The 26,054-nt window shown below is 39.4% G+C and overlaps 1 protein-coding gene across 1 annotated transcript in view; it reads left to right on the forward strand.

The window, feature by feature from the left end:
• Nucleotides 1–26,054, forward strand: part of LOC143136310 (uncharacterized) — a 103,693-nt gene that overhangs the window by 63,888 nt on the left and 13,751 nt on the right. The window contains exons 5-6 of the mRNA XM_076296964.1: nucleotides 6,145–6,683; nucleotides 24,392–25,171. Of these exons, the coding sequence (XP_076153079.1) occupies nucleotides 6,145–6,683; nucleotides 24,392–25,171 (1,319 nt within the window). The remainder of the gene's footprint in view (nucleotides 1–6,144; nucleotides 6,684–24,391; nucleotides 25,172–26,054) is intronic.

The following is a 26,054-nucleotide window of genomic DNA, read 5'->3' on the forward strand; positions in this document are numbered from 1 at the left end:
ACATGGCTGCAAATTGACTTTTAATTTATGTATTTTCTGCCTTGGGCATTTTAAAATATGGATGTATGGTGGTTAGAAGTGTAAATATCAATTAGAAACCTAAATATATTTATAATCAGGGGCGTTTCTAGACTTTAAGGACAACCTGGGCTTAGTCCGGCTGGACCGGATGTAACTATAAAGATTAGCTGAGGATGTTTTTATATATATATACAGTACATAAAAGGTGTTATTATAGTAGACAACAGACTACATTAGACTGCCCAAATTATTTATTATTGAATTACTAGGCACATACACATTTAAGTGTGAGGTTGCATGTAATGTATCATTAAGCAAATGTTCTGCACCTCCTTCTGTTGATCTCCCTTCTCTCCATCACCTGATTGCTTTTTTGTTGTTTGATGCCAGAGATCTACCAAAAAGACAGTAAATTGTTTGATGTTGAAGTTCTGTCTCAGTCTGTTTCTCTGTCTGTTCTTATCACTTACTCTCTTCTTTCATCATGCTGTCCTTCTCATCATTTGCTATTTTTGCTTCTCATCACTTACACTTCTCTCTTCTCCTCCTCATCACTTGCTGTTGTCCTTCATCACTTACACTTCTCTCTTCTCCTTCTCTGAATAATGGTTACAATGTCCATGCCTGATCCTGACATAGGCTAGGCCTATCTGCTCCTGCTGCTGGCTCCTCCTCCTCTGTTTCCATCTTTGCTGCTACCCTCTAGAAAATCATGGAATCAGATCAGTGTGTGGCAAACCAACAAAAACATACTACATTGCAGGATACAAAGAACTTTTGAGATTGCAATTTTCAGCTCTAATTACAAATGCTTTGCTTATGCATAGGGCATTTGCATACATTTCAGTGGACATTTAAACACATCCCCATGAAACTTGGGTTTTTTAATGCTGTTTATGTTTATGTCATCAGCTTTCTAATCACTTTGATGGTTAAATGGCTCATTACAGGGTGAATGAAAGCTGTCTCAGCCCCCTCTAGATATTTAATGGTTTATAGTTTGCCACTGTTAAAACATCTCCCTTACGAAAAAATCCTACATTGCAGGCCTACTGTGTTTCAAAACTGCAATTTTTTGCTATAGTGTTAGAGAGTGTAACATCCTCATCTGCTCCTCAGAACATCAGTACAAATGTTCAACAACGGGGGAAAGCATTAGCCCTTCTGGCTAAATTTAGTTATTTAGAGCTGAGTAAATATTTAAGTTGGCTAGTAGATTTCAGACAGAAAATACGGATTGCCTATTGAATGGTGGGTGAATTTCGCCACTTCATTTGTCAGTGACTGGTAGATATTCACATTTCAAAAAGTAAATTTTTACTCCTGCTTAGTGTTTACTAATGATAGCTTGCTAGCCAGCTAGTGATAGGATAGGTAAACAACACTAATAGCTGGCCTTTATGGAGTCGGTCGGACAGGCTTATATTTCAGTTTGCAAACATGAATTTTTACCCTTTGCCTTTCGTTTGAAAAAGCCAAACAGTTTCTTTGCTGGCCATGTCACGTCTGCTTTCTAAACGTACTGCAACCTATGACGCTGAACCACCCAGTGAGTTGACAGCAGTAACGTTAGTTAAGAGCACAGATCCACTGATCAGACCAGATGGGCTCTGGACCAGACCCTCTGCCGCTCTCCACCCACCCCCCTGCCCAGCCCCGCCCCGCCCCGCCCGGCCTGTTCTGCTTCTCCTTGTCAGAGTTTAGTGTTCGGGATTCTTTGTTCTAACAGGATACGAGGGATAGAACGCACAATGAAATAAAAAAGTTATTTTTGGCTACCCGGGCTGAGCTCAATTTACCCCGGGCTGAAGCCCCGGTAAAATCGGCTGGCGACGCCCCTGTTTATAATTATTAATTTGTAAACAAATAACTGGCGTCAGTGACGTCTTTGACATGAAGATCCCTGGAACTATGCTTCTACTAGCATTCTACCACAGGTCGAGAGGTGTAGTTGTAACTACACAACTTTATGATAGTGGTTGCGAACGTTCATTGCTACTATGGTTTTGGGAAACACTAACATAGTGTAACGATGCATTGGACTATGTAAGTTCCAAATATGTATGTAATTCTGCGGCATAAAGCAGATGTATTTGTTTATTGTACAGAAAAATAAAAATGACATGTCAAGCAGTCAATTGACTACATTGCAGTCAAGAAGTAGGGCAAATTAATTTACGAAACCAAAACGTGGGTCATACTGTAGTTGTCTAAGCCTCTATAGTGTAGCCTGTTAAAAATGTTGCAGAAGCCTACCCAAGGCTACAGATTCATTCTGAACAGTTATTTCTCTACTGGCTCAATTATCACACCACTGTTTTGAAAGCGATGCCCACTGTAGGCTATTGCCAGACATGTAGATATACTTTCAAACATGAACAAGTATGAATACTGCATACACACACAGTGTGTAACATTCTTGATGTCACCTTCCCACCCCCCCTCTCCTACCCCATCACCTCTCAGTTCACACCTCCACCCACCCTCTCCTACCCCATCACCTCTCAGTTCACACCTCCACCCATCCTCTCCTGCCCCATCACCTCTCAGTTCACACCTCCACCCACCCCCCCTCTCCTACCCCATCACCTCTTAGTTCACACCTCCACCCACCCTCTCCTACCCCATCACCTCTCAGTTCACACCTCCACCTCCACCCTCTCCTACCCCATCACCTCTCATTTCACACCTCCACCCACCGTCTCCTACCCCATCACCTCTCAGTTCACACCTCCACCCTCTCCTACCCCATCACCTCTCAGTTCACACCTCCACCCTCTCCTACCCCATCACCACTCATTTCACACCTCCACCCTCTCCTACCCCATCACCACTCATTTCACACCTCCACCCTCTCCTACCCCATCACCTCTCAGTTCACACCTCCACCCTCTCCTACCCCATCACCACTCATTTCACACCTCCACCCTCTCCTACCCCATCACCACTCATTTCACACCTCCACCCTCTCCTACCCCATCACCTCTCAGTTCACACCTCCTACCCCATCACCTCTCAGTTCACACCTCCACCCTCTCCTACCCCATCACCACTCAGTTCACACCTCCACCCACCGTCTCCTACCCCATCACCTCTCAGTACACACCTCCACCCACCCTCTCCTACCCCATCACATCTCAGTTCACACCTCCACCCACCCTCTCCTACCCCATCACCAGGGCTGTAGTGGAGGCTAAACGCAAGTAAGCACAGTTTATCCACCTCTGAAATGTCAGAAATAAAGGTTATCCACTTCTTATTAGAATTAATCCACCTCTTAAAAAGAGTTATTCACCTATTACAACTTTTAACATTCAAATATCACACTGTATTATCCACATTCACAAAATGTACACTCATCAACACTCAATGAACAATTCTTTTGATGCTTGTGTCAAGTCTGACATCAAATTCTCAAAACAGTTAACACCTGTGTCTGAACAAAAGGCCAAAATGTCACATTTTGCTTGCAAAAGCAAATCTTGCCTTCAAACAACACATCCTGTTGTCAAATCATGGTGTGAATTCAATCATTACACACTGGACAACAAAATACAAAATCTAGTTCTCAAAATGAGCATTTTTGCTATGTCTGTTCCATGTCTGTTCCGTCTTAATTTATCTGGAAACAGAAAAAAACTGAAAAGACAAAATGTACTGAATAAAAAATAACATATTCATTCCTCCCAAGATGCAACTGTCATTGACATGTAGGACCTACAGTAAGCATATTTTGTACAGTTTTCTTCACTAAATAGGCAATACAGTACTTTGTACTGTGTTCTTCACCAAATAGGCTATACAGTACTTTGTACTGTGTTCTTCACCAAATAGGCTATACAGTACTTTGTACTGTGTTCTTCACCAAATAGGCAATACGGTACTTTGTCTAAATGTACTGTAGAGGCCCCAGCCGTGGCACCTGCACCGCGCGCCGGCGACCCGGGTTCGATTCCCACCCTGTGGTCCTTTCCGGATGCCACCCCGACTCTCTCTCCCACTCGCTTCCTTTCTTCTCCACTGTCCTGTCTAATTAGAGGCATAGAAAGCCCCAAAAATATACTATATATAATGTATACTAATATAAATGTGCTTTAGATCCAGACTTGCAAATAGCAACACAAAACAGACATGACTCTGATCTCTTATGGATAATAATTGTTTGCTGATTGAAGAATTGTATAAAGGAGTTTCACACAGGTTTATCAGAGACTCAGACTTATGCAGGGAATCTCTACCACCTCTGAAAAGATGTGTTCCTTTTGTTTAGCACTGGAGATGACTTCTGCTGTGCAAAGAAAGTGTTCATGAAGAGAAAAACTGTTATACCACTGGTATTGATATAAACTTTGGACAATAACCTCCACCATCATCAAATATGTTCTGAATGCCTGAATCCAATCACAGTCCACCTTACTGTGATCACAGAATCCATAGTTTACCCTGAAAATGTGTGATAATTGCATGTCATCATGGATATAAAAACACTTTTAAATTTAAGGGCACTTCACCATTGCATTTAAGACTCAGTAATAGTGTGTGCAGCCTATGTGAGATTGCAGAGAGCATTCTGTTTGTAATCATCGCAACTTATAAACACTGTTTAGTATGTAGTGCTTGTCAAAAAGTACTCAATCTATCTAGAACAGACGGACATCTTGTATGAATAGCCCCCCCAGCTGCCCCTCTCAGTACAGTCAAAACAAAGGACAACAATCTAAGATCTTATTATTATGAGGAATAGCCCATCATCATCATCATCATCTCTGTTTTCATGAAAATTATGCAGAATTAGATGACATGTAGATAAGATTAGAGATTAGATTAGATTTATTTAATTAGATTTACCATCGTTAACACCTGTCCACCCCACCTACCCCCCCGCCCCTTGTGGAGTTTCTGGAAGGGTTTAATGAGGTCTTTATATAAAAATGTTATGGGAATACTTAAATAATATAATGTTTTTACCATCGTTAACACCTGCCCTCTTCTCTTAATATTTTGTCATCATTTGCATTGATACCCGTGGACCATCAGACTTTAAAAGAGGACATGCACATCCTTTGTCTTTGTCATTTGCATTTGAAATGCTGCATTCTTGCAGCTGATTGGTTAAACTTGAATCCAGGACACAAAGTGGTCAGTTATATAAGAAGCCCTATAGCAGAGTGATTTAAGATGTCTCAAGGTTGCTGTGGATCACCAGGATCCAGGATGCTGTGGAAGCACTTTGTGTAGGTGAATGATTTTAACAGGGGAACTCTACTTTTTTGGTCACATAGATTCATTTTATTATCTTGAAGGAAAGGTTGAAAGGATTTATTTCCAAAAGCAGACCTGATGTCTGAAATGCCTGAGTTGACAGAACAACTTGTGTCACTGAAGAAGGAGATCAAAGCAAATGACTTTGATGATTTCCTCCAAGAATATATGTCAGCAGGACAATCGGAAGATAAGGAAGTACCGGAATATGACTTTAAGACTGAGACACAAACATCATCAACCTACAAACAAGAAACATTCTTACCCATGGAAATTAAGGAAGAAAACAATTCTGATTCTGGAGAATATGACCATGATGACATATCTCCTACAGGTATGAGTAAGATGCTTAAATGTTCTTTATATTATTTTAAATTCAAATGTTTTAGTAAAATCATATAGTATTTGTTGTGTAGTGATAGGCAAATTAAGCTTTGGTGAACACCTGCAGTGTGAAGCTAGCGACACTAGCTGAAAAAAAAGATGGCCGCCACACATACATTTTCAACATAAAAGTCCTTAAGTAAACCAGTATTTTTGGTCACATTAACTGTTTGGGTAAGGACTTTTATGTTGAAAAATCTACATATGGTGGCCATATTGGATTTTTTTCATTAGTGTCGCCAGCTTCACACTGCTGTGGTTCAGTGGTTCACCAAAGCTTCATTTGCCCATCACCAGTCCACCACAAGTGGGGAAAAAACATTGTCATTGCTATAAGGAGAAAGAGAGAGACTATGTTTAACATAATTTTCTTATATTACAGGAGTTGTTCAAAAGATCATGTTTCGGGAGAGTTTGAGGAGAATCTCAGATCTCATCCCACATCACACAACACATACTGGATCAAAGCCACATCAGTGTTCTCAGTGTGGCAAGGCCTTTCATTTAGCATCTCTTCTCAAGAGACACCAGAAAATCCATTCTGGAGGAAAGCCACATCACTGCTCAGAGTGTGGAGTGACTTTTAGAAGGTTGGCTCATCTCAAAACACACCAGATGATCCATACAGGGGAAAAGCCATATATGTGCACAACATGTGGGAAGTCCTTCAATCAAAATGGCTCTCTCAAGATACACCAGCAGATCCATACTGAAGAAAAGGCTTATCAGTGCTCTCAGTGTGGGAAGTCCTTCAGACAGAAGTACACTCTAAAGACACACCAGCGCATCCATACTGGGGTAAATTTGCATCAGTGTTCAGAGTGTGGGAAGACTTTTGCTCAGATGAATAATCTCAAGAAACACCAGATGATCCATACTGGGGAAAAGCCATATCATTGTGTTACCTGTGTGAAGAGTTTCAGAAGTAGCTCACATCTCACCAGGCATCAGAGGACACACATCAGAGATAAACCACACCAGTGTCCAGAGTGTGGAAACACCTATGCTGAAAGGAAGTCTCTCAAGAGACACCAGAAGAAAATCCACAAAGGTTTTTAGCCAACAGCCTTCTCCACAGACACACTAAAGGGTCAATTGTGGGGAAAGCTGTTTTTACAAATGTTTACATTATAACAAATCTTGATAGTGAATTCTGGGGAAAGGCCAAAGCATGCTGTTTTTACAAATGTTTACATTATAACAAATCTTGATAGTGAATTCTGGGGAAAGGCCAAAGCATGCTGTTTTTTTTACAAATGTTTACATTAAAAATGTCTAATAGTGAATTCCTATGTAATTCTAACTTCTGCACAGACAAGGCTCCATAGTGGGCAATGGCCAAAGCAGGCTGTTTTTGTCCTGTTTCCATCTGCAGGTTTTATATTAAAATGGATGATGGTGAATTCCTATGTAGTTGTTATTTTGTTCCTAGGGCTGTACTGAGATTAATCCTGAAAATAAAAGCTTATGTTATTTATTTAAACATGAACGGTATAAATACTTTATAAAACAAAAACAATATTCTATGTTGTCCTAGGCTAAATCTTCCATCAGCAAACCATCGCATTAGCAAACTTAGCTCCTGTCATTGTGGTCAGAACACAATGGGATGACAGTCGAAAGAGACAATTACAGTGCTGTTATCAATTTACTTGATATAACTGCGTTTTTGTTTCACAACTACACCAACAATTAAACTAGCCTCCATCACTCAACTTATGCAAACGTTAACATTATTTTAGGCTACCTATGGATATAACATCAAGCTGGTGAAAGATTAGGAGCCTACCTGCAGTAAAAACCAAGCATGTCTCTACCATGAACACACAAGCCATAATGCAGTGAAACTGTAAGCCATTGTGGCTTTTGGAAGTGAAGTGGAGTAATGATGAAGATGCCTTGTAGCAGAGCCATACGGCCCTGTCTTATTTTAGGCTACCTGCTGTTAGTGAATGTGTGTGTGTTGTCTGTATGCTACGGAGACCTTGAATTTCCCCTGGGGATCGATAAAGTATCTATCTATCTATCTTGCTGCGCCATCTGGTGGACAAACTACATAAAGACAATACTGGAAATCAGAATGTGAGTGTGTGCATGTGTGTGTGTATGCGTGTGTTTATGTCTGCTGTGTGTGTTTGTGTGAGAGAGAGAGAGACAGTGTGTAAGACAGTCCTGTAATATTGGCCCTCACCCTCTACCAGCAACCCTAAGCTCAACATCTACATCTAATCTAATTACATCTAATTATACACATGAAATCAACATCTAATTATACACATGAAATCTGGTGCCGTTCTGAGCATCTCAACGGGGCGATTAAAGCAGAATAATATTGCATTTTCATTTTTTAATGGGGGGGTGCAAATCAGAAATGAGTGATTATGGGTTAGGTTTAGGTTGATGTGGGCGCTTAAGACCAACATACCATACAAAAAAATCTTCATCCTCGGTGCCATGGTTCAGGTAGTTATTTAGGAAAAACTGATTTTTTGGGGTTTTCTGGAGAACAATGTTTTAGATGTATTTTTCGCATTTCCTATATTTTCCGATATTGTCCAGTGCTAATGATAAACTCGAGCAACGGAGATAGTGCTTTGGATCATGTAGGCTAGGCCTACTTTAAGGGGAGATGGAATCGCCCTTTAGTGAGCGCAGCACAGCACGGGTCTTAACCAGCACAAAATACTAAAAGTCATGCCGAGTGTCCTGTTTGCTCTTAAACTTTCCATCACAGTTGGTGCATTCACCACTTCGTAAATGTGTTAGAATTTGTTCTGTACTTTAAAGAACATTTTGAGGGATCACATAGCCTATGTGCAATGTTGTGATATTATCAGTATGTGTAATTTGCTTTTGAGCAGGATCTTACAAGAACATTTCGAAATGAATGGAAAGACACAGTGAAGCCTAGTGTAGCCTAGGCTTGCTAGTGGTGAGTCTGTTATAGCCTATTTACTTGTATTGTAGCCTATGCAACGCTATTCTATTAAAATTATATTATTCTAAACGTTGTGTGCTAGTTTATTCAACGCTATAGGCTATGACTGCTATGTTCTTGCACTATTTCCCCCCTTGATCATATTGATTCAGTTATCCAAAAGGCTCGAAGGATGCTCTTTATTAGGCAAAATAACGAATAAAAGTGAGGTGAGGTGCCCCCCCTGTCAGTGCTCATAGCCCCCCCACCTGTTGCTCTCTGGCGCCGACGCTGTGTATTACCAGAGCCCGTCTACGGAGAGCCTGGCCACTCCGTATTAAGTCCCATTGTACCAAATTTTGGTTGCAGTTCCACCAGAGTTCCACTGGGGGCGATCGCCATGAGTGCAGAATGAATGGGAGTCAATGGAGCTAGACGGCTAAATTTGTCTCTTTCACCTGATTGTCGTTGACAAATCTCAGATTTGATTGTAGTTTGTATAACTTCAACATGGGTTATAGGTCAAAAGTTGAATGAACGAGTACTTATGTCCTTTTGATTTCTTACAGTTTGCGTCGTTGCTGCCCATAACACGCATTGTGCTAATGAGTGACGTCATTGACACGTTTGAAAGGCTTTTTAGAACAATTAAGTGACTTTAAAAAATATAATACTCCAACAAGTGTATTTTCTTTGCCTCCCCTATCGAATACAATATTCAAATTACTTGAAAGAAAAGTGGATTTTGAGGGGTACAGCTCCATAGACCTAGCCTGGCTAGCGCCACCACTTCTCAATGAGACGTGGTCTGGGAACCAGTGCAACCAGTTCAGAAACCGGAAGTTTTCCGAGAGTGGCAGTTTTCCCCTTATTAGACATTCTCTGGTATTACCATGGAGGTATTATATATAACTGGAGAGAGTGACTAAGTCCCGCCCCCATTCATTTCAATGGCCCATGCTAGGCTAGCTACTTCAGCCAAAAAGTTTGAAATTGACCGCAGCCATCTCTATGAAAATGGCGTTTCATGAGTGTTCGTTTCCGGCACCAGCTAGAATTAGCCTATTAAATTCCACGTTACAGACAGAGACAACGTCAGGTACAACGGTATGTCGTTGATGAAGATTGGACATTCCCTCAGAGGAAAATAATTTGTTCGGGAACGCGCTTCACTTCACCTCGTTATAAGCGCAAATGTATGTCATTGGTTGGGATAACATTTTGGGAATGGTGGTAGAAGTTTGCCCTGTCTCTGAAGTCCTAGGTTATTTAATGTGATGTTCATATGTGATAATAAACAAGGCAATTCAATATTGAGTCACATTAGGCTACACAAATAATGATTCCTAAATGCTATTGGACAGGTTGTAGGCCTATTACGCAATAGGCTATCCAACGAAAATGACTATAATTAAGTAGACATGGGATGTAAGACACTTGTGGATAGCTGGGATTTTTGCTGCACCCAGTGTGAATTTGCAGCTTGTTAAACAGTAACCTAGGCTACATTTGCAGGCAGACGAAATGAAGCCAACGCAAGTTAAACTTACCGATAGAAGCGCACATCCCTCGGGTATTCGAGCAGGCATTTCAAGAGTCTGCAACTTTTGTTGATATTTGGCTTTTGCCTCGACTGGAAGCCTGGCCATTTAAATCAAATGCATAGCCTAATCATGTCAATGTTGCAAGAAAGAAAACTAAATAAGTCATTGACATTTGTTTCGTTTTAAATCACTTGGGGAGACAGCTAGGTTACATGATCCAGACGTTGCGTTGTCATGGACTGCAGGTAGGAATACAGTCTACGTTTTAAAATAGTTTTCATACACAACGCAATGAGTAGGCTAATAATTGAATATAGGTCATTGCTATGCATCTGCTAAAATGTATGGCAGTCAGTTACCTTGTCAACCCACACATTAGGCAAATAATATCCTGATATGACAACATTTACTTTTTCTTTTATTTACCACAAAGTCCGGTATAATACAGCCTAACCATGTAGGCATTAAGACAAGTATCAGTAGCTTAATCCAAGTAGCTAGTTGTTTATTTGTTGTCTTCCAGAAATGCAAAACAACGTGGACGCGCGAGGACGCTCGTGCCCAACATTAACTCGTGCATGAGCTGTCTTCTTCTTCTTCTTCTTCTGTTTCTTGGCAGATTACTTTTTTGAAGTATACCGCCACCAACTGTACAGGAGTGTGTAATACCATGAACGTCATAAAGTCTAGGCTTATATTAATTCAAAGTAAACAAAACAAAAACAAAATAAAACAAAACAAAACAAAAAATGAGAGTAATTATACTCTTCTCATTATACCAGCATTATTAAGATAAATAAATAAAGCTTTAAGTCTCTCCCTTGTCATGGCCTTTTCCTCAAGTATGTCATGAATTGAGTTCTCCCCTTCCATGTCCTGCCAGACCACTCTAATATCATTATACTTCTTACAAGTAAACAGTACATGTTCCACATCTTCATTGTCTTGGCACTCCATACATAAACCATTTCCCTTTCCTATTATCTGTAAAGTAGAATTCAAACCTGTATGTCCTAATCTAAGTCTGGTATAGACCACTTCTTCCCTTCTGTTTAAACTCAGTGATGTAACCCTTTTCCCTGTCACATTCTTCTGAATGTTATGGTAGTGTCCAGCCTTAAATTCTGTCTCCCATTCTCCTTGCCATTTTTGTATAATTTCAGATTTAATTATGGATTTTGCTTCACCCTTTCCCATTGGAACATTAATTCCTATATATTTGTTTTCCAACATCTTTTTTGCAATCTTATCCGCCTCTTAATTTCCTCTGATGCCTATATGAGCTGGAACCCAACAAAATTGAACACTTATTCCAAGACTTCTGAGCTGCAATAGTAAATATTTAATTTCAATAATCAAGTCATCCCTTGATGAGTGACCTGTATCTAGGCTATGTAAAGCTGCCATGGAATCTGTACAGATTACACTTCTCAATGGCTTAACCTTTTCGATCCACCTAAGAGCTGTTATTAACCCAGTCATTTCAATAGAATATACAGACAAACAGTTATTTAATCTATATCCCTCTCTTTTATTAAATTCTGAGATATACATCCCAAAACCACAATGCCCATTTTGTGGATCTTTTGCTCCATCAGTATATATTTGAACATGTCCATAGAAGGATGTTTTTAAATATCCTTGGCAGTATGTTGCAAAACTTTGGTCATTTGGATACTCCTTTTTACCTTTCAGTAATTCACTGTTAACCCTTAGACCCTTAACACCCTTTCTTCTCTGTTACATTGCTCCGGAACGGTTCATCGCAGCGAGATGAAACCTTTATTGCACGACAGAGCAGAAGTGGGGCTTTCCAACGAGACTACACACTTGTCTGTACGATCAAGTATGAAAATAAAAAAAAATCATGAAATTAAATCAAATTGCATCATATTTACAGTCTATACTTCTCTGCATTCACCTGCACACACATTACTCTAGTTTGAATTACTCGCGAACCCGTGATCGCATCGATATGGCAAGCATATCAGATGAAAGAGGGAGCACAGGGCTATCCATTGGTAGCATGTTTATCGATCCTTCTGGCTTATAAAACCAGACGAAGTGACTGCAAAATAATAACGTCATGTACACAAACCAACTGCACACTCATTACTCTTGTTTGAATTACTCGCGGACCCGTGATCGCATAGATATGCCACGCATGTCAGATGAAAGAGGAGACTCAGAGCTATCATTTGATACCAAGTACATCCTTCTGGGTTATAAAACAGACGAAGTGACAGCAAAATAATAACTTCATATAGCTGGACTTACCCCACGTTTTTGTCTGTTCTTGTGGCAAAGCAAGTTTATAATCCAATGCTATCATGTGTTTCTCTATGGCAAAGCATGTTCATATTCCGGTTTTGAGATCCTAGCAAATTCCAGCATGGCATCCAATTCAAGGCTCACATTGCATCCCAATTTGTTCAACAAATAAACACCTTTTTTGCCTTTACTTTGTTCATGGCAATGCAGTAAAGAGTTGAGAATTATTATGACTGCATACACACAGGCACGCAGGCTAACACGCAACCTCGGGTCAAGTCAGGTCAGATCAGTTCATGTCACAGATATGGAGCGCAGAAATGTCATTTTTCATCACTAAATAAAAAATGGCATTTATTTCCATAAATCACACAGCAAATATTTCTGTAAATTGCTCAGCCCCAGAGTATCCCTCCAACATGGCAATTATATTGCCCGATTCAGGACAGTCTGCCCTACACACACATGAAATGCATGTAGAGCTGTGAGCTTGCTGTGGTGAGATACATGTCGAAATATAAGAATTTTTATAATACACTTTTTATATTTTAATTCTTCAAAATAAAATCAATGCTAGTATTAATACATGAAATGATGGCAGATCTGAATAGCCTAAACTCTCCTGAATAAAAGAATATATAATATATGTGTGTGGCACTTACAATGACCAGAATAAATCCTTATGAATAAAGGTAGTGAAAATGCCCTAAAAACAGCTTAGGGTTCTAAGGGTTAACCTCTGGTGATGGGAGAATCCATGGGGGAACAGCACTTAAAACCAATGAAGGATTAAATTTTAGCTCTTTAATTCCATATTGTTCTGCTATACTGTTGATGTTCCAACCAAACCCTTTTGATTCTTTTTGGTACTCCCAACAATCTCTAAGAACTGATATTGCTGGATTATTAACACTTCCCATCAGCCTAACCCAGTATGTTAGGGACAGCTTAATATACCTTAAACTGAATGGAGACTCCTCTGATTCTATTAGTAATGCACTTGTGGGGGTTGTTTTAATAGCTCCTAATGCAATTCGAATCGCTTTGAATTGAATTCTCTCAAGTTTCCTTAGAGAAGTCTTGCATGCTGAACTATAAACAACACATCCATAGTCTATATTAGATCTAATTAAAGCTTTATAAATGTACATCAAAGACTGTTTATCTGCACCCCAACACTGTCCAGTGATCATCCTCATTAGATTTAGAACCTTTTTACATTTTGTTTCAACATGTTCTATATGATACTTCCGTGTAAGTCTTTCATCCAACCACATCCCCAAATATTTAAATTTCTTCTCTCTTTCTATTGATTGTTTGTACAGCATAATTATGACCGCCGCGCAGCGAAGCGGCGGTCATATAGGTTTAGTCAGATTTATTTATTTATTTATTTTTTTTCGCATGCCCAAATTTCCGTCAATGAGTCCCGGGACACTGAAAGACTGGGGTACACGAAACTTGGTGGGCATGTAACCCCACATGGATAGCATGGAACCATCGTTTTTCGTTTTGATCTGTAGCCCCCCCGCTGGACTGGACCCCCCGAAAGGAGGGTAGGGCAGACACAGTTTTCTGTGAATATCTCGAGAACCGTAGGGTTTAGGAGGACCATTTTTTTTTTGTATGTTGATCTCAAGGGGCCATGTCAACCCATTCCATAACCACTCATTTCATGTATAGCGCCACCTAGTTAAACACAAAAAAGTAAAAATGAGGTGTTGTAATCGCAGGTATCTGTGACCTAACATAGTCAAAACTGCACGAAATTGGAAGTGTAGGATCATTATGACACCCTCTGTGTGCACGCCAAGTTTCGTGGAATTCCGTTCATGGGGGGCCACACAATAAATTCATTTATGTTACTATACACCAACTGGCCTGTAGGTGGCCGGAGACAGTTTTCTGTGAATATCTCGAGAACCGTAGGGCCTAGGAGGTCCACCTTTTTTATGTATGTTGGTCTTAAGGGGGCATGTCAACCCATCCCATTACCACTTATTTCATGTATAGCGCCACCTAGTTAAAAATTAAAAAGCAAAAAAGTAGGTGTTTTCATCACAATATCTCTGGCTGACAAGGTCAAAACTGCACGAAATTAAAAGTGTAGGATCATAATGACACCCTCCGTATGCATGCCAAGTTTTGTGTACTTTCGTTCATGGGGGGCCTTACAATAAAATAATGTAGGTGTACATTTAGTGACGTACACCAACAAGGATTCCCGGGACACTGAAAGACCGGGGTACACAAAACTTAGTGGGCATGTAACCCCACATGGATAGCATGGAACCATCGTTTTTCGTTTTGATCTGTAGCCCCCCCGCTGGACTGGACCCCCGAAAGGAGGGTAGGGCAGACACAGTTCTCTGTGAATATCTTGAGAACTGTAGGGACTAGGATGACCATTTTTTTCTGTATGTTTGCCTCCAGGGGTCATGTTAACCCATTTCATGTACACACATGTGCACAAACAGATACACACACACACACATACATTCACAGTAATCATACGTATGACACACTCACACAGTAGACATATGTACGCTTGCATAGGCACATACACAGGCACACACACAAGCACGCACGCACGCACACACACACACACACACACACACACACACACACACACATAACATGAACATGCACACATGCACACAATTCAAGAATTTCTCAGAATTATGAACAGGCAAGATGGAGGTGGGGTTGTATAAAATGAATTTTACATGTGAAATCTATGAACTAATCATGTTTTGGTACTTGTTGTCTAGCAGATATCAGTGAGAATTGAGTGTGGATAATGCAATTTAGTGAGACAGTTAGAATCATATAGGCCTTTCAGCGTGATTTATTTTTGTGGAAAAAATGTGCTGGACTGGGCGGCGGTCATATTTTGTACCGCTCTGCGGTACATCTAGTTTTATATCTTTCTGGAATCTTCTTTCTGGTAAAGAACATGACCTTTGTTTTAGGAATGGAGAATTTAAATCCCCAATCAATACCCCATTGTTCTAACACTTGTATGTCCTTTTGAATAGCTGTGGTTATGTATGCTATGTTGCGTCCCCTTTTCCATATGACCGCATCATCTGCATACAACAGCCCTTCATTTCTTTCCCCCAATTTTTCAAATATATAATTTACCATAATATTGAATAGTATGGGACTAATAACACTCCCTTGAGGAATTCCACTTTCCACTGTATGCTCTTTACTTATTCCACTACCAACTTTGACTCTTATTGTACATTGTGACAGAAAGTCTAGTATATAATTATACATTCTCCCACTGATTCCCATTTTATCTAACTTAATTAATAGACCCTCTCTCCACATAGTGTCATACGCTTTTTCAATATCTAAAAACACTGCCACCATGACTTCTTTCATAATTAAGGTCTTCTCTATTTCATTGCTGCGCTTTACTAGAGCATCAGTAGTGGATTTGCTTTTCCTGAACCCTGTTTGATATTTTTTAAATGGACATTTATATTCAAGAAAGTAATTTAACTGTGCCACTACCATCTTTTCCATTAGTTTTCCTAAATGTGATGTTAAGGCAATAGGTCTGTAATTTTATGGATTGCTAGAATCCTTTCCTGGCTTGGGAAATGGAAGAATGGTTGCACTTTTCCAGACTTTTGGTAATTTCCCCTCATTCCAAATCTTATTGAATAATTCAAGTACTTTTTCCAGGAATTTATCAGGCAGATTTCTAATCATTACATAACATATATTATCACATCCTGGAGAAGAGTATCCTGTGTTACTTAAAGCCATTTTGAGTTCTGATAAGCTAAATTCAATATCTAACATAGACATACTTCCCTCTCTGATATTAAGAATATCTTTATTAGCATTTAGTATCTCTTCCTTTCTTTTCTTAAAACACTCATCCATATGATTACCTTTGTGAATTTCTGCAAATTTGAATCCAAGTATATTGGCTTTCTCCATATCTGAAATTGCTTCATTTTGTCCTTCAAGTAATACAGGAACATGTGGGGGTTTATATTTACCTATCATCTTTTTAACCATCATCCACATTTTATTTAGTGTAGTTTCTTTTCCAATTGTTGAGCAAAATTGTCTCCAAGATTCTTTTTTTTGCTTCTTTGATAACTTTCCTAGCCAAAGCCTTTTTTCTTTGATAGTCCATAAGATTATCCATTGTAAGCGTTGTGCGCAATATTTTAAAAGCTCTATTTCTGTTCTTAATAGCTCCTGAACACTCCTCATTCCACCATGGGACATTCGTTTTTCCCTTTTGGGTCATATTGTTAGGAATACTCTGGCTTGCTGCTACAACAATACACATATACTTAAGTTATGATTCATTTCATCAATACTCTGATCTGTTTCATCATGTATTTCATTTAATTCATCTATACAACATTCATTACATTTCTCCCAGTTTGCTTTCTTAAAACACCATCTATGATGAGCACATATATTTCATCAATCTTAAAATCAATATCTATTTTACATATTATTGGAAAATGATCACTTCCCATACTTGTGCAGTGTTTCCCCTACAATGTATTCATCAGCGGCGCAGCGCCGCTCCTGGAATTCAAGCGCCACTGCAAAAAAAGTTGCCTAATTAAAAAAAAAAAAAAAAACACGCAAGTGAACTTCAGGAACAGCTGCCGTTCGTTCAGGTTTGATGTCAACAAATAATAATAGGCTAACGTTGAAGGCGCAGTCAGGGATTCCACAGGAGATCACGCTTGTTTGTGTTTATGTTTAAGTTTATTAGCAGATGCAATTTTGTGCAAAAAAACGTAGCCTACATTATGTCCAAGGAACCAAATTAAACACGCCAGCGAGGTAGCTCTACCTTCAGTAGCCTATTCCCAGATAAATTCCACGCATTGCTTCGGTTTTGTTTGTGATACAGGCAATGCTTTCAAGCCCTGTGTTGCTAAAATACCTAGGCTGTGAAACTAAGGTCTAGCCTATTGGTGGGTTTAATTGAATTTGAGTAATAGGAAACGCAACCATTTACATCTGGAGATAGTTTGTAATTCCTGTAGAGCTCTAGCCTGACGTAGTCATACTCAATTCGTTGTGGGCGGGACTAAGTTCGGAATGGCACCCAGGCTAGTAGAGCTCACCAAAGATTTTTGAGCATTTATTTTACCAAATGACATGGAAAACATAATTCATTTCATCCACATTTTCTTATGCACCATGCACAACAACGCTACTAAATTAGCTTAAAACCGTGAGAATCAAGCAAGCCCCACGGGCCGTCACGGCCTTAAAGTGACAGGCACTCAATTCGACTTGCATAGCACCAATGCAGTGTAATGACATGAAAGAGAAGTCTATATAGTTTATACAGTGCTGTGCAAAAGTTAATAAAAGAAAAATAGGACATCAATTATTTTTGAATGTATCATGTATCGCAAATAATTCTAAATAGTAATAGTTTGTACAGTGGCCTACAGTGTACAGTTGTAAAGTGGCTAATTACTAATAATGTAAATGAAAAAGGTGAAAGAAAAACATGAATAATCCTGTTCAAGTACTGCAATAATCATGCTTTGTAAATGCTTGTGTTGATGGTTATGTCATAATTTGTAACACTCGATCTGAAAAAACCCACCAGAAGTCACCATTTAAGGAGTCATCTTTTCAACATTTTCTTTTTTTTTTTTGGGGGGGGGGGAAAATTATAGGGGAAACACTGCTTGTGCTATGATCAACTTCCCATTCACACCTGCTGGCTATTCTCCTATCAATTAAAGTGAGGTCAATACATGAAGTCTCATTCTTGTAAATATTTATTCTTGTACCATTACCATTATTCAAGCATACTAGCATCCTGTCATTTATCATTTCTTCTAATACTTCCCCATTTAAATCTGTATATTTACTTCCCCATAAACTATTATGGGCATTAAAATCTCTACACCATATTTCTCTTTGGCCTCCATTATTAATACTTCTCATTAAATCATGCGTTATTGCTTTACATGGGTTATAATAATTAATGACGTAATAATACGTTTTTCTTTGTCTCCATTAAAGATTTCAGTAACTACGTTTTCATGATCAGTTACTGTGTTAATGTGTCTAAATGAGATCCCTTCTTTAATAAATGTGATGCAACCTCCTCCTGTATCTTTTTTCCTGTCTAACCTTATACTATGATATCCTTTCAATATAAATTCTAAATGAGGTTTTAACCATGTTTCTTGTATACATATAATGTCTGGCTTGTTTGTCAGTTCTTGAACATACCTTTTAAATTCCTGTCCGTTCGCTATCAAACTCTGCGCGTTCCACTGGAGAATGAAAAACACCATTATTACTTTAACCATTTTGGGACCCTCCATATTTCTGATTTAGTATTTCATGAATATCATCTGCCTTTGTTATTATCCCCAAAAAATCATTAGCAGCTTCCACAACTGATTTGATTTTATCACTTTTCTTAACATGTACCATAGTGACATTAACCACTGAACACATAAAAGCAATAAATTCATTTTTCTTTATCAGTAGAGTCTCATCTGAGATTCTTGTCTTACATCCACAGCAGTTTGTAGGCCTACTAGGTGTCCTGTGAGTCTTGTTCTGTTGGTTTATTTTCCCCAAAGGAATAGCATTACTCTCTTGGCTTGTGCTAGGCCTATTAGTCTCTGCACTCCTTATTTCTTGTAGGTAAATAGGAGCTGAATTTTCTTCATTCTTATTTTTCACAATGTATTTGATTGCCTCAGCATATGGGACGTTATGTGCCACCTTATATTTCTGAACTTCCTTAGCTTCCTTTTGCTTTACACATCCTCCGTATGCTGCACTGTGTTGTCCTCCACAATTACAGCATTTCAATTCTACATCATCTCCACATTGCCCATACTCGTGCTCATTTCCACATTTAGCGCACCTAAGGTTGCCTCGGCACTGAGCAACTACATGCCCAAATCTCTGACATTTAAAGCACCTCATTGGATGTGGAATATACTCTCTTACTGGATAGCACATGAAGCCTATTTGAACTTTATACGGCATGTCATTTTTAAACCACAGTAATATTGACAAGCTTTCTATTTTCTCCTTTCCTTTAGTTTATCGCTTTGCATCAACAATCTCTCCTCCTTTCAGACTATTTTTGATTTCTTCGATAGACACTGAAGTTGGAATTCCAGTTATGACTCCTCTCTTTCCTGACTTTACTCCCGGAACGTGTGATGTTATATTGGCCTTATTCAATGTGTCTTTTTTTAAGATTACCTCCCTTTGTTCTTTAGACGCTGCAAAAATCATTAGCTTCCCATCTCCCATGAAACGTGCATGTTTTATTTTCCCTATTTCTTCCAAAATTGCTTTGGTGATATGGATTGGGTGTAAATGTGGCCCTCCCTTTTGTTCAAATACAACAATCACTTTCCATGTTTCTTTACTTAATTGCTGTACCTTAGTTCCAACTCCTTCAGGTCTGCTTTTCTTTTTAATCGTATCAGTAGACTCAGGTTCAGATCCACTATCTGATCTTGGTCTACCCTTTTTTCTCCTGACTTCTTCCCACAACATTTCATTACTAAATACATGCTCACTATCCAATAATTGGCCATCTGACTCGTCCGACATAGTTCAGCTTACATTCACTGTACAGTTGTTATTAGTTATCTGTCAGCGGTATACAAACAAATTCGATTTCAAACCTTCCGCGTTCCTCCACCAGCTCACGTCAGTCGCATGAGCTGTCATCTACCAATCAGCATGTAAAAACTGGTGCCGGAAGTTGCAACCATGTAACGCCATGTTTTCAAAAATGTCGGTGGCCAAATGCCATGCTAAGTGGCTGAAGCTAACCCTTCAAATCCTGACCCCCTGGGTATTACTCAGACCCACACTCCTATTCAGAAGGTGGCGGTAATGCACCTAAAAGCTGTTTGCCAAACGCCAAAGAAAAGAAGAAGAAAGCAGCACCTCTTTATCGCCGTCAGAGGACAATAGAGGACGCAGCAGCAGCAGCCGCCGGTAACATCAAAAACATTTTACACAAGCATCAACTTTGTATAAAATAATGTCATGCATAGTAAATAGTCCGTAGCCTATACGTGCACTTTCGTGTCCCCAAAGGTAGCCTGTACATTATATTTTTATGTTCTTTAATCGTGCGCTTAAAAACTTAAACGGGTCGCTTATAATAATTGTTGTGAGTGTGAGAAGTTGATAAGTTTGTCGCTGAAAAAGTAAACTTTGTTGGCGCAAACTTGTATAATTCCAAGCGGGGAAAGAATGTCAGGGCGACCGCGTTCTCCAGAAAATTATTTCACTCAAACTCGCGTAGGGAATCGGCGTCTGCGCCTTAAGTTTGTGATGTTTTGCTTGGTGCGTGCGTGAACTCCAAAAGTTGAGCAGGGTTCCCACGGGTCCTTGAAATCCTTGAAAGTTTGTGAATCTGAAAAAATAAATTCAAGGCCCTTGAAAGTTCTTGAAAACACCCAAAAAAACACCTTGTCCTTGAAAGTCCTTGAATTTTTTTGTGGGGTTGAAGTTTCACACAGATGACTACTCATGTGTCATTATTTTACTACCACACGATATTTTAAAATTATGTTGATTCCGCAGACTTTTAATTTGCAAAAGTACGTTCGCTCTTCTTCGTTTGTTGGTAGGCTACGGTTTAGGCCTACGTGCGTCCAATAGGCTACATTCACGTTGAGTCAGAGGAGAGTTGCAAGTCGTCGCGTAATGTCATGCCCGGAAAATGTAAATTCCAAGATGTTTGGCTTGCCAAGGAATGTTATGCAGATTGGTTATCAAAGGACCCAAATGGTTTAGTATTTGTTGTTTCTGTTTTATATAGTAGAATGTTATGTGCAATACCAATATATGGTAGAGTATGGGTTGGGTTGTTGAATAAACCAACAGAGTTTATGCCAATTCTTTGTCAGTTTTACTTGTTAAGGATACTAGGAAAGTTTGTCACATGCATAGTTACTGGGTGTAAAAAAAATGCACTGAAATTGTGTCTTTAACAAAGGTAACAAAAGCCAAGGTAACAATTTGTATTTCTGAACCGAGATTTTAACAATGAGTCTTAGGACATCAATGTCTCCATTATGAAACGGACACAGGGCTTTCAGGTCTTTTTAATAGAAGTGACGTGTTAATTACCGTGATACTCAATATCACAAAAGACAATTCGTATGCAATACACCAAAACCAAAAACACCAAAAAACAAACAGCTATATGTGCAATTATCAAAATATACAGACATAATGTATAGGCTACTTGTCTGCATTCATGACAGCAGTAGGCTATACACAATAATACAGGATCCACATAAGTGCTTATCGCATCACAAGAAACATGACCGAACCAGTTCTTCATTCATTCCTAAATGATATACGTCACCACCCATTTGAAGGTGCAAACAATCTGATTTTTGGTTATTTAACCATATAAGAACTTCAAAACAGGCATTTTACTTCGGATAGACAATAGCAATACATCATATGAGTGATTAACGTCAAGACTGGAATCATTTGACACCTCCAATATGTTTAGTGTCCTAAAGACGTCAAAAGCCCGTTATCGTTACCAAATTGATAGCCAAGGAGCCAGAAGTGAGCACGCATGTGTGGCTATAAAAACTGTGATCAATATGTTTTATATAGAGTTACCACAGTGCCACCTGTGGTTGTATAGAGTAACCTGTGGTAACTCTATACAAAACCTATTGATCTCAATGGTGCATCTTGCCCATGTTCAGGGTGGAAAGTAAAAAAAAAAGATTTGCATAAGACGAGTCAAATTGATGTTTTTAAAAAGGGATCATGGAGAATAAAGAAAAAACATATTTAAACAATCTTTGTATATTCCCACAAGGTGTTTGGGTGCTCTGAAAATGAGAACCAAAATGATTTTTCAGACTTAAGGTCTGCTGTTCAGACCCAAGAGATTTCTTTTTTGTTGATTGCTTTTTGTGAGAGTGTTTCTACTTATCTAGATAGATAGATAGATAGATAGATAGATAGATACTTTATTGATCCCTAGGGGAAATTCAAAGGTACAGACATCACACACAACATGCACTTACAGCTGAAATGGTAAATATATATATATATACTCTTTTGATCCCGTGAGGGAATTTTGGTATCTGCATTTATCCCAATCCGTGAATTAGTGAAACACGCTCAGCGTACAGTGAGCACACAGTGAGTTTAAGCACACACTAATCCCGGCGCAGTGAGCTGCCTGCAACAACAGCGGCGCTCAGGGAGCAGTGAGGGGTTAGGTGCCTTGCTCAAGGGCACTTCAGCCGTGCCTACTGGTCGGGGTTCGAACCGGCAACCCTCCGGTTACAAGTCCGAAGCGCTAACCAGTAGGCCACGGCTGCCCCGTACAACGCCATAATTCATAGTTTGTGTGCCGACCGGGCACTAGATATGTGCGGTCACATTTAGGACCGTCACAAAGTGAAACTGTAAGTTCTCGGTTCACTGTTGTAGCGTCCTTTCATTCTGTTGAGTCTGAAATGATGATGGTAGGTATGTGGAAAGCTGTCTGTTGTGGAGTTTGCACTCTTGAACACCTGGGAGCGTGTGCAGATCTATGGGCAGCTGCCACCCCTGGAACCCAGTCTAACCGTCCTGCAGGCGGGACACTGAGGATTAACTGGTATTAAGCTAATTTGTTTTGGTAATATTTCTTAAAATAAGTACAACTCTTATTAGTTTGAAATAAATCCATGAGCATGTTCTAGGTATGTTTTTTTATATTAAAAACAATACCAACTTGACACTGCTTGTGTCAATATAAGATCAATAACAATTGGCTTTCACAAGCATTGTTTTGCCATGTTTATGCTCCAACATTTGCGCTATAGTCCAATTCAAAACTGACCTGTCCCCTACAGACTCCATGTCTCTGGCCCAGATGAAGAGAGTATCAGTGGTGCTGGTGGACTGCTGTAGACCACAAGGCCAGCGAGGGACGAACAAGCAGACGCAGACCAATGGAGATGCAGAACAGCCCAGGACCAGTAAGAAACTAGGTGAGCATGGACACACACACACACACACACACACACACACACACACACACACACACACACAAAGGCTGCAAGTATTGATTAGCGTATAAGTCAATTAATCTGTTGATATGTAGTATTATTGTTGATTAGTTGTTTGACTGACAAAATCAGGGCTCTAAAAATTTCTTTTGTGCTGTGTGTGAAATTTGGCTGCTTATCGTCTGTGACAATAGATTACTTCAGACTGTCATGTTAAACTGGCTTGCCATATCAAGTCTGTTTCACGCTGGTTTCCTTTAGCCAAATCACTCTTATTTTCTAAGATTAATAATGACAGGTATAGTTGGGACATATAATCAGTTTTGATCATGTGATCAATGTGCCTCAGATCTCAGCAGACTGCCGTATTCAAAGATACAGTATATATTCTACACACACAGGACAGCCACAATCCTGCAATATGGTTGAGACTTATTTTCCAATACTGACTGGCGGACAATACATGACTCCAATTATTATACGGCTACTTGCCAAAACGATGTGTCTTAAAGAGATTAGGGCCATGATGACTCCTCTCCTACAAGTTAGACTGTTAAACGTTTGTATTAGGAAAACATTGATGGGTGGGATAGGCTCTTTATATTCTTTATATAATATTTTATGACAATATTTAAATCATAGAATTTTAGCCTTTAGCATTTTACCATCTTTGACACATGGGCTTCTGCTCTTCGACACCATGTATCTGTACCTGTGTTGACATTTACCTACCATCTCTAGCTAGACACTTTTACTAGAAATCCCTAAGTGGAGAAAGATAACATTTTCATTGCTGTAGGAGGAGGAAGAAAAATTAAATGTTTTAATAATGTTCTTATATTACAGGAGTTAAAAGGATCACACATGGGAAGAGTTTCAACAGGGGGTCAGATCTCAACCCACATAAGGCAACACAGTCTGGAAAAAAGTCACACCACCAGTCAAACCAGCAGAAACCTCAATATCCATCAGATAACACATACTGGGGAAAAGTCTCATCATTGTTCAGAATGTGGAAAGACTTTTACTCTGGCATGTACTCTCAAGACACATCTGATGATCCATACTGGGGAAAAGCCATATCAGTGTTCAGATTGTGGTAAAACATTTAATCAGATGGGTCATCTCAAGAGACACCAGAGGACACATACTGGAGAAAAGCCATATCAGTGTGCTACATGTGGGAAGAGTTTCAGAACCAAAGGAGATCTCACTATCCATCAGACAACACATACTGGAGAAAAGCCACATCAGTGTTCAGATTGTGGAAAGACTTTTAGTCATTTGAGTAGTCTGAAGACACACCGGAGGATGCATACTGGAGAAAAGCCATATCACTGTTCAGATTGTGGAAATACTTTTACTCTGGCAGCTCATCTCAAGAGACACCAGCAAATCCATACTGGAGAAAAGCCATATCAGTGTGCTACATGTGGGAAGAGTTTCAGAACCAACGCAGAGCTCACTGTCCACCAGAGAACACATACTGGTGAAAAGCCATATCAGTGTTCAGATTGTGGAAAGACTTTTACTCATGTGAGTCATCTCAAGAAACACCAGATGATCCATACTGGAGAAAAGCCATATCTGTGTTCAGATTGTGGAAAGACTTTTAATCAGGTGTGGAATCTCAAGATACACCAGAGGATCCATACTGGAGAAAAGCTATATCAGTGTTCAGATTGTGGAAAAAAGTTTAATCGTTTGTCTAATCTCAAGAATCACCAGAAAATCCATACTAGGGAAACATCTCAAATCTCTGCGCTGTGTGGTTAGGATCTTTTTGGATTCTGAAGCAATTCAATCTTTGGCTAAGGATTTATTTTGGAGAACGGACCACAGAGATTGACAGTGACAGCACTGGGGCTATTTTAATTCCAAAGGCATAGATAACTTTATTGGGATGCATAGTCTTATGGTGATTGGTTGAGAGGAAATATAGGCTACATAATATGTTCATTTACACTTCACAAATTGTAAAGCTGATTCTTCTCAAAACTTGTGGAATGGAACAAATTAGCTCTTGTTTTAAACCATTAATTCTGTGGATTATGAATATCAAATAAACCCATTGGTCAAAGTGGACACATTTCATCATGGCAGCCCCCATATATTTATTGTAAAACAAAGACCAGGAAAAATCTAAAAGCTAAAATCCTAAACTTCTAGACCATTCCAGTGTCCAAACCATCAGTCTAAACAATTAACTGCATACATTCACATTTAGCCAATCAGCTGCAGGAATGCAGCAGTTGGAATGTTTTATTCATGCATGACAAAGAGATTATGGGAACGATAACCATTTGAATTTGAATACCCAGGTGAATGGAATTAGGTACATTTAATGGTCCGTGGGCGAGGACACAACTTAATCTGATTAAACACCTCAAAGATGATTAGGTGGGGGTGGGTGGGTGGGTGACTGAACTGGAGGTTCCAGACTCTAATAAAGGGGGTTTATGTTTTTTTCTTAAATCAAATAATCCTGTTTGCTCCAGTTACAGTGCCAGGTGACGTGGCCCTTTTCTACTGTTCAGATCACAGTGTCCCATTGTGGGTGAACTCCCCAGGAGAAGTGCCCAGGCTACACTCCTTCCAATAATTCTTTGTTATTTC

Source organism: Alosa pseudoharengus, unplaced genomic scaffold (assembly GCF_046254945.1).
Source record: "Alosa pseudoharengus isolate Yale_2024_CS ecotype anadromous, Long Island Sound unplaced genomic scaffold, YU_APseudo_1.1 YU_APseudo_1.1_scf_1, whole genome shotgun sequence".
Taxonomy (NCBI): domain Eukaryota; kingdom Metazoa; phylum Chordata; class Actinopteri; order Clupeiformes; family Clupeidae; genus Alosa; species Alosa pseudoharengus.